At 31.8% G+C, this 12,373-nt stretch overlaps 1 protein-coding gene across 1 annotated transcript; it reads left to right on the plus strand.

Moving 5' to 3' along the window:
• The first annotated feature begins 649 nt into the window (after nt 1-649).
• On the plus strand, nt 650-2,233 carry LOC107438592 (small glutamine-rich tetratricopeptide repeat-containing protein alpha-like). The gene has a single exon (XM_016050907.3). It carries the CDS (start codon nt 711-713, stop codon nt 2,115-2,117), a length of 1,407 nt encoding a protein of 468 aa, XP_015906393.2. The 5' UTR covers nt 650-710; the 3' UTR covers nt 2,118-2,233.
• Nucleotides 2,234-12,373: the final 10,140 nt, after the last annotated feature.

Genomic DNA, 12,373 nt, shown 5'->3' on the forward strand with positions numbered 1-12,373 from the left:
TCATCAGTTTCTTATTATGTCCCGATCTACACAGATGGCTCAAAATCTCCCGGATATATTGTGTGTGCTGTCATCATTGCTGACGTCACGTACAGCTACCAAATTCCCGAGATTTGCTTCGTCTTCACTGCTAAAGCTGTTTCTATCCTACTGGCACTACGACTAATCTCCTCACGCTTTACTCGGAAGTATTGCATGTACTTCGATAGTATGAACGGTTTGAGCCAATCAGAAACTGTTACACATTTCACTGTGATGCTTATTCAATTTTATGTTTCATTATTTATTTCGTAATCACTCTTTAGAATAATGGCTTTCTGATTTTATTCTTCAGGGTACCGAGTCATGTTGGTATTCCAGGGAATGATCTAGCTTACTCAGCTACATGATCTGACACATCTGTTTTATCTTTCTCCATACCTGTCTCTGGCAGGAAATTTATTTGTGACATAATTATGGCAAAAACCGTGGGATCTCAACGTTTTTAATTAATTGCATAGCTTCAAATCAGATTTCGCCCCTTTCAGATTGCATAATCAGTTCATAATAAAGTATAATATTACTATATCTTTATTAACAAAAATATTGATATTATTTCATGATTGGCATAAGTAGGATTCTAACTACAGTGCATTTCATTTTAAAGTATCCAAGTTTAAAATAACACTGTCTAATCTAATATAAACATTGAAATGATTCAGTAGATTCAAATGTCAGATGAAGCTGAAAATAGACAATTGGTTGATGCAATAGTTGAATTTTTAAGGGGTGAGCTTAACAGCAGGGATGACTTGACTTCTGAAGACAGAGATAGCTTGGATATTGCAATAGAGTGTCTAGAAATAGCTTACGGATTAGAAAGTCACAACCCCAGAAATCGAAGAGTTCGTCGACCGCTAATTGACGTGTTTAATCAAATTATTCACCCACCCACAGTTAAAGATCGACTGCAGGCTGAACGGTTGAAGAATGAAGGCAATGAGAAAATGGCTGAACACCATTACGCAGAAGCCGTTGCAGCTTACACACAAGCGATTGAACTTGATAAATGGAATGCAATATACTTCTGCAATCGTGCTGGAGCAAACATAGCTTTGCAGAATTACCACGATGCAATCGAGGATTGCAAGGAGGCGTTGGCTCTAAATCCAGATTATGCTAAGGCCTTTGGTAGAATGGGTCAAGCTTACGCTATGATGGAACAACCGAGGAAAGCTTTAAGGTGCTTTCAACAAGCCGTACAATTAGAGCCAGACAATGAAAGATATTTGCACAATCTGAGAACAGCAGAAAGTCAAGCTGCCACCATTCCCCCAAGAACTCAAATGTCTCAAAATATTTTAAATTCGTTTCTGGTTACCCCAAATCATCAGCCTTCAAGTGGTACTCTTACGATCATTACCGAGATAGCACAAACAAATAGCGATAATTCCTCTACAGAAACGCATCAACACAACGAAACTCTTCAATCTGATTTGTGTGGCGAAGCACAAGCAGAGTCAGAAACGCAGCCAAATAATTCCCAGACGCAGAATATATTGCATCTTGCGCTACCACTTATATTGGGTATTTTGGGACATTTAAGTGAAGATTCCTCTAATGAAAATGAAAATATCGAAAGAAGGTCGGAGGAAAATTTCCGACAAATGAATCCAGAAACTCGTCTCTTTAGCTTTGCTCCACCTAGCGAGACAAATGAAAATAATGCCAATACATTAGAAACATCCAATTTTGATTCTAGCTACTGCAATAGTGTTGGCGCAGATGTCCAAGCGACTAATAACAGTGAGATTATTAAACAGGAATCTGAAACAGAAAAGCCTAATTTTTACCATTTTCCATCAATTGGGAAAAACGAAACTGAAATGGTTGAAAAAATGGAAAGTCCGGGATTAAAAGCAACTCAGTCTGGTACTAACATTGAAAAACATGAACAGAAATCTAAAAATGCATCTGATGTAAATAGACTAGAAAATACTGGAATCACAGATTTAGAAGATAGTTTACAAATAGACTCTGATGCATCAATTGAAACGACTGGTGCAAATGCGACAAGTGTCGCTAACTCTGAAGTGCACACGCATTCAGACACGCCAACTCAGAAAAATGGAATATAAATGTGCGCTTCATGCAACATAGAGTCTTGTTTAGAATAATTTGGAGTCTAGTTTTACATTAGAGATCTGCATTTTAAAATAAATTTTAAATGGGTGCACTCTCCTTTAAAAAACCACTATCCTTACTTTATAATTATAAATTTTTAAAATTATTTTATACTTATTTTTTGAGTAATAGTGACAGTACTATTTTAACGTAGTACTATATGCAGATGAGCTGCACACTGAGCTATTGGCGTAGGTCTGAGAAATATCCCTGAGAATGATCTGAAGACATGCCGTCACAATTTTAATCCTCGGTAGATGGTTTCCCGTCTTGCTATTCTAATTACCTGCGCGAAGTCCCGCACTTAGGGTAGGAACTGTTCAACGAGGACCAATATCGCACTTTCTCGGTATCTAACGCACCTACACGGGCTGATCGAAATGGTCAACCACCCGCTCACTGACGGCAACCATTGATACTTGATTTTAGTGGTCTACTGGGAACCGTGACTTTATGATCAGTTCAATGTGGGTTCTTCTTATTTTAAACACTTTGCATTTTGTTTAGTTTATAGTTATGAAAAAAAATCTTCTGGGAAATTTTAAATTTAGAAAAAATGCAACCAATATTATACAAATAATAAATTTACTATACTTTTTAACGTACATCTCCGCTTAGAGGGGGCCATAGAAAAAACTTTGAAATCAGAATCTATATCACATACCTCTATCATTTGTCTCTATTAGCGTATGAGATGCCGGTTAATGTGTAGAATCGAGGGCCCCTTGGTTTGGCGATAAATTTTAATTCTAAAATTTTGCTGAAACTGAGATTCAAGGTTACCATGATATTCTTTTTTTGCTGTCTCTACTTTAAATGACGCCAGCATCAAGTTACCACAATTTCTATTCACCGTTATATGATTGGTTCATGGTTTATTATCATAGGCATGTTTTCAAATCGAAAAATAGTGCCCCCGATTCTGCACTTTAACCAAGGAACTTATTACCACAGCACCTATTATTAATTCTCAAAATGCCCGTTGTACAGCAATACTGGTGTCAATAATAGTATGGTAATTTTCCACTGCTCTTCTTAATGGAAAAGTACCAAAAATATGAAGTAAAAGTATTACCAAATATTTGAAAAAAAATTTGTACTTGCTTGCTATTATTCGGTTCTTGCTTTCTATAAATTTAACTAGAAAAATGCATTTTAAACAATTCTGCAACCCATTTTCACTTAGAAGGGTAAATTTAGTATGCAATGCAAGGCACTATTCAAATAACACAGTTAAATTTAAAAAGTACATACTTTTTTACAGTTTGTTTACAAAATGTCGTCATTAATAAACTAAATGGAAAATCCTGATAAAGAATGACGAATTATTTTCTTTTTATCTTTCACAATTATTTTATCAAATAATAGCGACAGTTTTAGATGCTTGGTCTTGTAAACAGTAAGATTTTTCAAGCAACTGTCATTATTTCCCTTTTTTCTTAGAAATGGCGTCAAAGGGGAAAAAATGGTACCATCAAATTTAATATGGTTTGGCAGTTTCAGATCAGTTGTAAAAATAAGTGGAAAAAAATATATAAACCTACAAAATAGTAAAAGGATCACATTAAATTGAATTTCACAGGACCTTTAAACAATATTAGTGTTAATATCTGAAACTGAAAGAACTGTGTAATTTTTGTAAAAAATCATGTTAATTATACTATTATTAAAATGCGGTGATTAATGTTAAACTGTGTCAATAAATCTTGCAGTAGTTAAACCTCCGAAGATATAATTAATAGATTAGCATTTCTACATCAGTATTTTCTGAATATTATACAACTATTATACAAGTAAAAGTTCGGTTACTATTCAATGAAATTTTATTTAGTTCGGTAAGCATTTTATTAATTACAAGTGTAACAATTATTTTTCTACTTCAAATTTTGCGTAAGTTTAGATTTACAGTATCTTTTATTTAGTTGGCATTATTTTTTTTAATTCTTTTTTTTCACTTTGAGTTTCATAAATGTCTTGTAATTTGAGTAATATTTCTAGAAAGCACTCTAGGCTCATACGTAAATTGGTTGAATTTCGAAAAAATACGATAAATTGCATAAAACTGTCAAACTAATATGAATTAGTGACCAAGGTTTTTATGATTATGCTGCCAAAGGTTTAACACAGTAAAATTTCTTCCGCAAATTTTGTCGTGTGTTCATAAATATTATACTCATTATACTCATAAATATTTCGTATTCATTTACTTATTTTCTTCATAATTTCGTTTTCATTTTCAGGGCTATAAAATAAAACTCAAAATTTTTAAATAAACAAAACAAAACATATCGAATTTGTACATTTTTGATCAGAGTATTACAATATTTCTACGAAAAAGTCTGCTATTTCTTCCAAAGGAAAAACTGCTCTACCCACGGGCATCATCCTCTATTTTTTTTTAATAATTTAGCTTTTTTAAAAAAAATAATACTCAGGTACGATTAAAACCTGTTATCAGGTTTTTTAAAAAGAAAGAAAGAAAAGAAAGTAAGACAGAAAGAAGGTAAAAAAAAGGTGTTTAAAACAAAAGGGTTAAGAATCTGAGCATATATTTCGTTCAATACTTTAACATTTGTACTAGAGTAGTTTAGCACATTTATAAAATTATGATAAGGTTCAAAATTCTTTTGGCAATAGTTTAGCTCAATTGCTGAATTCAATTTTTTTTTCTCTTCATCTGAATTTTACAGTTATCTACATTAGAAAGACTGAATACTCGCTGCTATTAGCTGGAAAGAATAATGCTTGCAAACAAGTTTTATTAACTCCCATCAAAAGCTAAAAAACAAAAGAAGAGCCAAAATTTGAACCAAAATCTACGAGACATGTTTTTTTTTCTTCGTTTTCCTTATCTAAATTATTTTTCTCTTTCTTTTTTAGACAAACCAGCAGAAGTGAGCCCCGATGGCTCAGGGGAGAGAGCATTCACTTTCCAATGAGGTGAACCGGGATTCGATCCCGGCGATTGCTGGTTGATACGAATTCCGCATCCGGCTTGCACCGACCACAGTGCCGACGTGAAATATCCTCAGTGGTAGACGGATCATGGGTTCGAGTCCCCTCGCCGTCAGGGTAACAGTGGGAGGTTCTCGTGGTCTTCCTCTACATGTAATGCAAATGCGGGTTAGTTCCATCAAAAAGTCCTCCGTGAAGGCAAATTTCTCCTAATACTTGATCCAGCCGTTCCCTTGTCTTCTGGATTTGGTCCAAAATTACAAGGCTACGGAGTTGAACGCTTGTTGTCGTAAACCCATAAATTGGATCGACTGTTCATCGATGGTTATAAAACTAAAACCACCAGAAGTGTCAAATCACCAGCTAATTTTATCTGTCTTATGACCCCTACTTATATTTTACTGAAAAGATTGCAAATCCCATTATTCCAAAATTTCTGTGTTATTAAAGAGCTACATTTCTGTTCCTTTTGTTCATCAACTCCCACGATTGTTCTGCGGTGATGTCCCAATTCAAGCATTCCCAGTTCAGACATTAGAGGGAATCTATCTTGCTTAAGGCGGCAGTGAGGAGAGGACTCTTTCACTATTTCCGTTTGAGCCAACTGATATGGTGACTTCATATTTGGCGATACAAATTAATTTGGCTTCCAAATAAATTTTAAAATTCAATTTATATATCAAATACAACAAAGCTTAAAATTTGATATCAAAAGAATTTTTTGCAGTTGCTGATGGATTATGGATATTATCAATGTATTAGATGCGGAAAATCTCTGTAATAATGTTTTAATTTTTTTTTAAACGATTAAAGGAGATTACCGTCCAATATACATTTGCCTACTATCCCCTACAATAATGTTTTTTTTATATTTTTAAATTAAGATTAAAGGCCATTTCCCGGTACTCAGTTGTCTGGTCTTATTTCCTAAACTGATGTTCATTTAAGTTTAAGTGTCACTGTGCGGTATGAATTTGCCACTATCATGCATAAGGATCCTCATAAATTCGCCACTAAGGTTTCTTATAGATTTAAACGCCACTGCTCTATATACACTAAATAAATATTCCCTAACACACTCATGCCACTGGTCCTGGGTTCGAACCTCGGACCAGGCATGGTTGACTCAGACTTTCATCCCTTTAGCGGCTCGATGAAATGAGCATTCTTTGTGGCTAAATGCTGGGGGTGATTTCACTTTCTGCTCCTGCACCAGAGCCCAAGGTCAAGAAAAATGAGATGGGCACTGTAGGCATTAACCCTCTTTTTTTTGTCGCGTCACTGAGTTTTGAGTATACTCAACACTGATGTTTTTTCACAAAGTAATTTTAATGCAACTGCCCGGAATTCCCTGTACAAATTTCAATTAAGATTAATTGCCATTTTCCTACAGTGTTTTTTTTTAAGGATAAAGTTCTATTGCAAGGTATACACTTGACACGTATTCCCTATACTAATGTCTTTCCTGATATGCCATAATCGAGCATTTGCTATTATATAATGGGTGTACAAATTAGTTCGGTCCGTTTTTTGTGATCAAAAATGCATTTATTTCAGAACAAAATGAATACATTATTTAAAGTATTGTCCATCGCTGTTCACTACTTTTTCCCACTCAGGCAATTTTCGAATTCCATCTCGAAAAAATGTCTTGTCTTTTGAGGCGATCCAAGTTAGGAGCCAATTTTCGATTTCTGTGAAAGAAGTGAACTGGTGATCTGCCAAATCATGCTGCATCCCTCGGAACAACCACTAATCAGAAGGAGATATGTCCAGCGAATACAGTGTGCGCTGTGAAATATCCCACTTGAGCGTTTCCCAATAATTTTTTACGACTTTTGCGACATCAGGCTGATCGCTATTAGGCCAAAGAATAACTTTGTCATGTCTTTGCTCGTATCTTTGCTTCCGGGCGTTTTTCTCATAATGCACTGCTCAAACGAATCAATTGTAGCCAATACCAACCACCCGTAATGGAATCACCGGGATGTAGCAGCTCATAGTATACAAAACTATTCACCATTCACCATTCTTCATTCACCTTTCTTGTAAGGTCGAGACCATTCCCTACATGATTTATCATTTGGAGTGTTGTCACCATAAACTACTGCAAGAATTCGATGCGCTTCAATTGCACTTTTCTTCCAATTAAAGCAGAAACATAAAACCTCCGCAAATGCTGCTTCGTTACTACAAAACTTGACACTTTCAACCAAGTAAAAAACAGGGTTTTTTGTATGAAAATCAAAGCGATATAAACAGAATAGATTTGACAGATGTTTAACCTCTCTGAAACTACCGAACCCTGCTGTCACTATGAAACATTCATAACAGCAGAGCCATCTCTTATAAACGGACCGAACTAATTTGTACACCCAATAATAACCATTAATTATTATTAATAATAAAATAAGCCCTTTGCAAGGAAATTTGTTTTTCAAAAAAAGAACTGATATTTTGAATAAATGAAGTATTATTTTTCTTCGATCGTCAACGTGACATTTTTTTTAAAGACAAGAGTCCATGCTTACAATCTAATTATAATAATTTCAAGATTTACCACTAAAAGGAGACAACCTAATGAACCCTCTCCACTTGATTCAATACATACTATTACTGCGGCCACAAATCAGAACGCTCTAATAAGCACTATCGTTTTACGCAATTACATTTGTTTTTTGATGAGGAAGTAATTGCTGTATAAAAACTGAAAATTATGCATTTAAATTATAATTTTTTTTAATTGCATAAACATATATTTGGTTTAACAGATTAAACCTCTGATTTCACCCGGGAAACATTTAAACCTAATAATATTGCTAGGTTACAATTTCACTTTTATCTAATAAATTTCTTAAACTCTTTCTTCATTCTTTTTTTTAGTTCATTTTGATTGTCTAGTTAATAAGAGATGATAAATATCATGATATTGCGAAAAGCGAGTTCGTAATTCATATTGATTTATTTCATCTGAATTTAATAATTTGTATTACAATGTTCAGTAATAAGATAATATCATAGGATTACATAATATTATAATAAAAGAAAATTTGTTGCTTGTAAGTCTTTAATTTTTAATTATAATCAAATCAAAGGTAATAATATTAGTAGAGAATAATATTAAATTGTGATTAATTAGTATTACAGTTAAATACCGTTAAAAAATGGATAGATAAAATTTTTTCCGATGAATGCTTTTGTAAACTTCATTAGTTTTGCATTAATTGCAACCTCTTTTTGTTTATTCTCTTCAATGAGGACAATAAAGAAATGTGCAACAACTTCATTTTCTGATAAATAGAGAAGTAAATATAATTCTTTTTTATAATAATAATCAATTAATTACAATAGCACACAGGAACAACATTATGTTTAGTTCTATCTTAATTCATAATCGTAGTTCAACAACCGACCTAATTTTGAGTTGACAACTACCAATGTTTAACTTAATAGCCTTGTAATTTTGAGCTCAATCTAGAAGACAAGGAATCTACTGAATCAAGTATTGGGAGAAATTCGCCATCGAGGAGGACTTTTTGATGAAACTAAGCATTTGTGTTACATGGAAAGGAAAAACACGAAAACCCCCATCGTTAGCCTGACAGCAAGAGGACTCTAACCCATGATTCGTCTACCACTGTGGTCGTAAACACTCTCAAACTTCAAATACACGCCATGTTTTGTAAGGAGATGCATTATTAGCCATATATGTAATAAAACTATCAAAAACTATGCACAATTTCAAATGAGTTTCTGATCATGCTTTTCAACTCCATATATTATAAAGTATTCAATATGCTTGAAAAGAATAATTTGACTAGTTAACTGGAAAAGTATTTTGGTTCAAATGCATTATTTGTTTTATAATATTAAATTCAATAAATATACAGAAAATTTTCAATCTGATGAGTACGACATATGTTCTCTATTGCAATCAATTTCAGATGAAAATTAATTTATTTGCTGTTTTATTGAACAATATTATGCAAAGTACAAAACGACACAGTTTTGACCGGTGAATGTAAAGTGGACGATATTTGTTTTCGACACCATATTTTGTTTTACCTCTTGTTCTCGGAGTATCGGAATTACTACTGCATGTTGTTTCAAGTTATTTAGCTTGGTAAATGTTTTATTTAAATTAATTAACCCTTAGCTTACGGCGTTTAATATAATAAAGCTCGCCATTCTGGTTCACTTTTATACCAGCCGTAAGTAAAAGGTTCACTTCTTTTATGTTGTCTTTTTAATTTGGTTGGGGGTATTAAATCGTTAGTGACATGTCATAAAATAACCTATTTACTTGTAAATAAATTTGTTTCGGTAAATAGTAAACTTGGCCGGCATTTGGGTACTTTAAAAATACCTAACCATGGTGCAACCTTTCTCTGCTTTTATACAAGAATAAAAATAGGTGATTCGTTTCTTCGAAACACCCAATTTTGGTGTAAAGTTCTACAGATATTTAGAGTTAGTGAAAATATCAAAATATGGTGAAATCAAACTCTATTTTATGTAGCCATCAAATGGATACCAATTTTTGTTGTAACGTAGTTCGGAATTTTTTACAGTGAAGAAGTTAAAAATAAAAATAAATAAATAAAGAGGAATCATAATAACGTGTTTGTAAAATGTATTCTTAAAAAAACGTATTTATTATTAATACAAAAGTAAAACAATTTATTTCCTTTCCACAATCTTAACTCTTTACATTCATAAAACAAGCATGTGGGCAAAACGCTGACCAAGTTATCATCTTTACAAAGGAAAAATTCTTCTGCTATTTCAGGAATCTTGTAGAACATTTCAAAAGAATGCGCTTTTTTTACCCCACATATATACTTCTTATTTCCCTTCAAGACAACTAACTATTAAAATGAGTATTCAATAATATCAAAGACATCTAAAAATATTATACTTTTATTGCTATTTTAACATTCACTAATAACGACAAGCTCAATATAACAACTATTATTACTGTGAATTGCAGCTGTAAACGAAATTTGAAATATTTTTTTTCAATAAACTTAGTCAAGAGCCGTGGAGGCTCAGGAGAGTATTGACTCTCTTTTAGGTGACCAGGGTTTGAATCCCAGCGATGGTTGGTCCATACGAATACCAGTTCTCACCAACTCTAGTGCTGCCGTAAACATCTTTAGTGGTAGACGGATCACGGGTTAGAGACCCCTTGCCATCAAGCTAACTTTGAAAGATTTACATGTTTTTCCAATGTAACGCAAAAGTGTGTAATAGCCTTCAGAAATTCCTCCACTAAGGCGAATTTCTCCCAATATTTGATCCAGGAATTCCCTTGTCTTCTGGATTAGGTTCAAAATAAGAACGGAATGGAGATTAACATTAGTAGTTGTGAACTCAAAATTGAGTCGGTTATTCAACGACATTTTTAAAACAAAATAAAAATAAACTTAGTTACATCTATTCCAATCTTTAGTTAAATAAAATAATTTTATCTATTATTATGATTGACAAAATACATTGTAATACAATGTAATATATATAAACTTTTAATCATATTAAATTACATCTCTTGGTCTCTTTCGTATATAGATTCATTTTCATCTCATATTTCCTCTTTTTCTTCATCTTTTAAAAGAACTTTTCCTTAGGATGAAACAGGAGTTAGAGTAAGCCTAGCGTCCTCATGTGGCTCATTTGAAATCAAATCCTATCAGATTTATTTGAAAGGGGAGGAGTGGAATCCTGATATCTTTAAAAGGGGAAAGAAAGAAAAATCACATAAAAGAAATATCATTAAGAGTTGTCTTACTGTTGTCTTTTCCTAAAACTGAGTAAGAAAGTCAGTTAATATCCATCCCCTCCGATATTTAAAAGTAGATTTCAGTGCAAGATTCATCTTTCTCTTGGGATTAGAACAGTTTCATCTCATGAAAATCGGTTCTTAAGGACTCCATATTTCACAACAATTTTATGCGTCTCGATCAGAAAAATGGAGGGATAAATTGGAATAAACTAAAATCAGAGAAGGATGAGGATTTATCATGGGAAGATATTTTTCCGTTTTGAAATGCTCTTTTACAAACGATTGTTCCTCATAGTGCATTTAAAATGTGAATGTTTAATAAATTGCATTATAATATGGAGAATAATGTTATTTTGTATAATTTTAAATAAATCTTTGATAAACTTTAATAAATTTGTTTTAGTTCAATATGATTTACAAATAAATGTTTATCAAAAATTGAACTTAAATGCAATTTTTTAGATATTTTTAATTTTTATCAAAATATCATTTACCTTAGATAATAGAATATAAGGTAAAAAGAACAATATAGTTATAGTTCATGTCACTTTCTCAAAACGGACTATATTTGAAAGAACACCATAACATTTTTACTTCTAGTGATTTCATTGTAATGTTGTTTTGAAAAATATCTTTCTTTAAGAAGTGTATCCAAAATGTGAAAGCTTTATTGTCATGATACAGAAAGTGCAAAAAAAATATATTGTATAATTTAACTCGAATTAGCAATTTAAGGAAAATTAATGAATCTAACCACTTTTCCTGGGAGACACCAAAAATAATTTCAAAGTTTTCTATTACTTACTTATAAAACGTACTTTTCTATTACTTACTTTTATTTTTAACTGAATGTTATTATTATTATATAATTTTTAATCCATTTTCAGACATAATTCAAAATAATTTCAAAGTAATTTTGCATTTTATACACAACTGCTAAATATCACACACAGCAAAATAGTCTCAAAGTTTTATATTACTTACTTACAAAACTTACTTTTCTATTACTTACTTTTTGTTCTAAACTAAGTATTATTATATTATTTTTTAACCCATCTTGCTTTTATCATGAATTAAAATTTTTAATAATTCGAAATATAAAGTTAAAATATTTTATCGAGAAAAATTGTTTTTCTGCTATTATTTGCTTATCCAAGTGCTATGACATTGAAATTATATATAAAAAAAATATCAAACTAATTACAAATAATAAAAGTGAAATAAAAGTAAAAATAAAAGTATGATATGTGTGAGAAAAGTTTTTCTAGTTTACTTTAGGTTTTATTAAAATATATTCCATAATATTTGAAAAATAATCTTTCATAAAAATTAGATTTCATTATAATATTTTTATTAAATTTCAAGTTATTTTTTTTTCTTTTTTTAAAAACTTAGAAGTAATTTTGATATCCTGAAGAAAAAAGTATATCTATAATAATAATTAAAAAAATATCGTAAAAAATATAATTAATT

This window comes from Parasteatoda tepidariorum, chromosome 2 (genome assembly GCF_043381705.1).
Source record: "Parasteatoda tepidariorum isolate YZ-2023 chromosome 2, CAS_Ptep_4.0, whole genome shotgun sequence".
Classification (NCBI taxonomy): domain Eukaryota; kingdom Metazoa; phylum Arthropoda; class Arachnida; order Araneae; family Theridiidae; genus Parasteatoda; species Parasteatoda tepidariorum.